Source organism: Echinops telfairi, unplaced genomic scaffold (assembly GCF_000313985.2).
Source record: "Echinops telfairi isolate 266 unplaced genomic scaffold, ASM31398v2 ScPeMD7_12;HRSCAF=54, whole genome shotgun sequence".
Classification (NCBI taxonomy): Eukaryota; Metazoa; Chordata; class Mammalia; order Afrosoricida; family Tenrecidae; genus Echinops; species Echinops telfairi.
The window spans coordinates 12,387,356-12,389,295 of record NW_022103909.1 but is presented as its reverse complement, the minus strand read 5'-3'; the positions used below and the strand labels follow the sequence as shown (position 1 = coordinate 12,389,295).

General features: G+C 31.5%; 1 protein-coding gene across 1 annotated transcript in view; it reads right to left on the bottom strand.

The window, feature by feature from the left end:
• Positions 1-644, bottom strand: part of YAF2 (YY1 associated factor 2) — an 81,356-nt gene extending 80,712 nt beyond the window's left edge. Inside the window, exon 1 of the mRNA XM_045287242.1 lies at positions 633-644. Coding sequence (XP_045143177.1) covers positions 633-644 — 12 coding nt within the window. The remainder of the gene's footprint in view (positions 1-632) is intronic.
• Between the last annotated feature and the right edge of the window lie 1,296 nt (positions 645-1,940).

The following is a 1,940-nucleotide window of genomic DNA, read 5'->3' as shown; positions in this document are numbered from 1 at the left end:
CCTCATAGTATTCCTTTTGTGATTGACTTCTTTCCCTTAGCATGTTTCTAAGGTTCATGTTGTAGCACCAATCAGTACTTAATTCTTTTTAATTGCTGAGTAACATTCCAGTGTGTCACTATTGATCCATTCATAAGTTGATAGACATTCAGCTTATTTCCACTCTTTTTTTCCATCATTTATTGGTAGCTCTTACAGACATCATAACATTTCCATAATTCAAATAAATGAAGTATAATTGTGCAATTGCTACTACTATCAGTTTCAAAACATTTTCTTTCTTCTTGAACTCTTTGATATCAGCTCCCTTTATCCTCTCTCCCCTTCCCTTCCCCTTGTTACTATTGCTATCTATTATTATTAAATCTGAGTTTAAAGTATAATAGTAATAAATGCTTTAGTGTTTTGAATTACAATTACTCATTTCAAATCGCAATATATAGGTAATCATCAAAAAAGGACAGCTACAAAATCCCTAATACCATTTTATTCACTGAGTAGAGAGTAAGTACATGGCACAAAGGCCTTGGTGATAATGGAACCAAATGGGGAAAATGGAATAGGACAGGGAAGCAAGTAGCTAATTGCCTCCTTTGCCATTATGACCAGAAGAATGGATGGTGCCTGGTTACCTTAATGGACATTTTGATCAGAACAACAGAATTTCCAATTATCATGGAATTCACTCTTCCGGGAGTCATGAGGCTGGATAAATCCTGAAACTACTACTCAGAGATAACAGTCTTTAAGTTGTAAAATTCTTTTTAAAACTGAACAATATTATAACAAAACTAGGTAAAACTAGGTAAATGTCTGCCTGGAGCATTGTGCTCTTTATAAAACTACCTACATGTTATCAAATTAACATCAACAAATCAAAATATTAGACAATACTTAAGAGGACAGTGAATTTATGTTAATGGGGGAGAAACAATTAAGAAAAATGAATTCAAATGGTTGTGCAACGTTTAGAATGTAATTCATTGTCAATGAATTATGTAGAAATTGAATTTATGACTGCTATGCTGTAGATATCACTCAGTAAAAAAGGCATTATTTTCGATTCAAGGATTAACATATCTTCAAAATACTTTAATGTAACCACCAAAGGGACACCTAGATATTAGCACTGAGAAGCTAATTTTGTTGTTGTGTGATCATGCCATTAACTCCACTGACATAGATTTTATCATTAGAAAACAAATTCTAGACCAGAATTTTCTATTAAAAATATCCCCATTAACTCTAGTGACTACACTGTTAATACACAAAAAGCCACTCTTCGGTAATTAAGAAACAACTTTCATGATAAAAATTACTTCTTAAAACAAAACAGAATTTATGAAAATCGCTTAAAATGTGGTATCTTACTAATAATGAGTACAAGGAAGAAGAAAATGTTTTAAAATTGTGGTAATGATTGTACAACTCTTTTTGGTATGACTGGACTATTGTGGTATCATTTCTACCACCATCCTCTGATAAGAGATATTAACTTAAAATCAAGATGGCACAACTACATTCATCTGTAAATAGGCACAAAATAGGAACTTCACATCACAGGAAGTTATAATAAATGAAGTTAATATAAGTAAAGCATGTAGTAAAAGTGCCCAAAAGTTAACCATATATCAAAACTGTTAACCTAAGTATCCAGAAATGGGATTGCTCTAAAATAACTTTGTGCCATTTTAGTGAGATATAATTTATAGCAGTGGGGGGAAGTAAGGGGAGAGACCTATGAAGAAATTCTAAGTTTCTTTCAGAAAATGGTTTATAGTAATAACAGTGCTATTATTTCGAACTATGATCTTTATAAGATATGGCAAATATTTATGATATCAGGAATCAGTTTTCATCAAAAGAGGAATCACATGTTCATATAAAAATTGAAATATAAATGCCATTAGTCACCCATAAGTTTTAATACATATGTATGA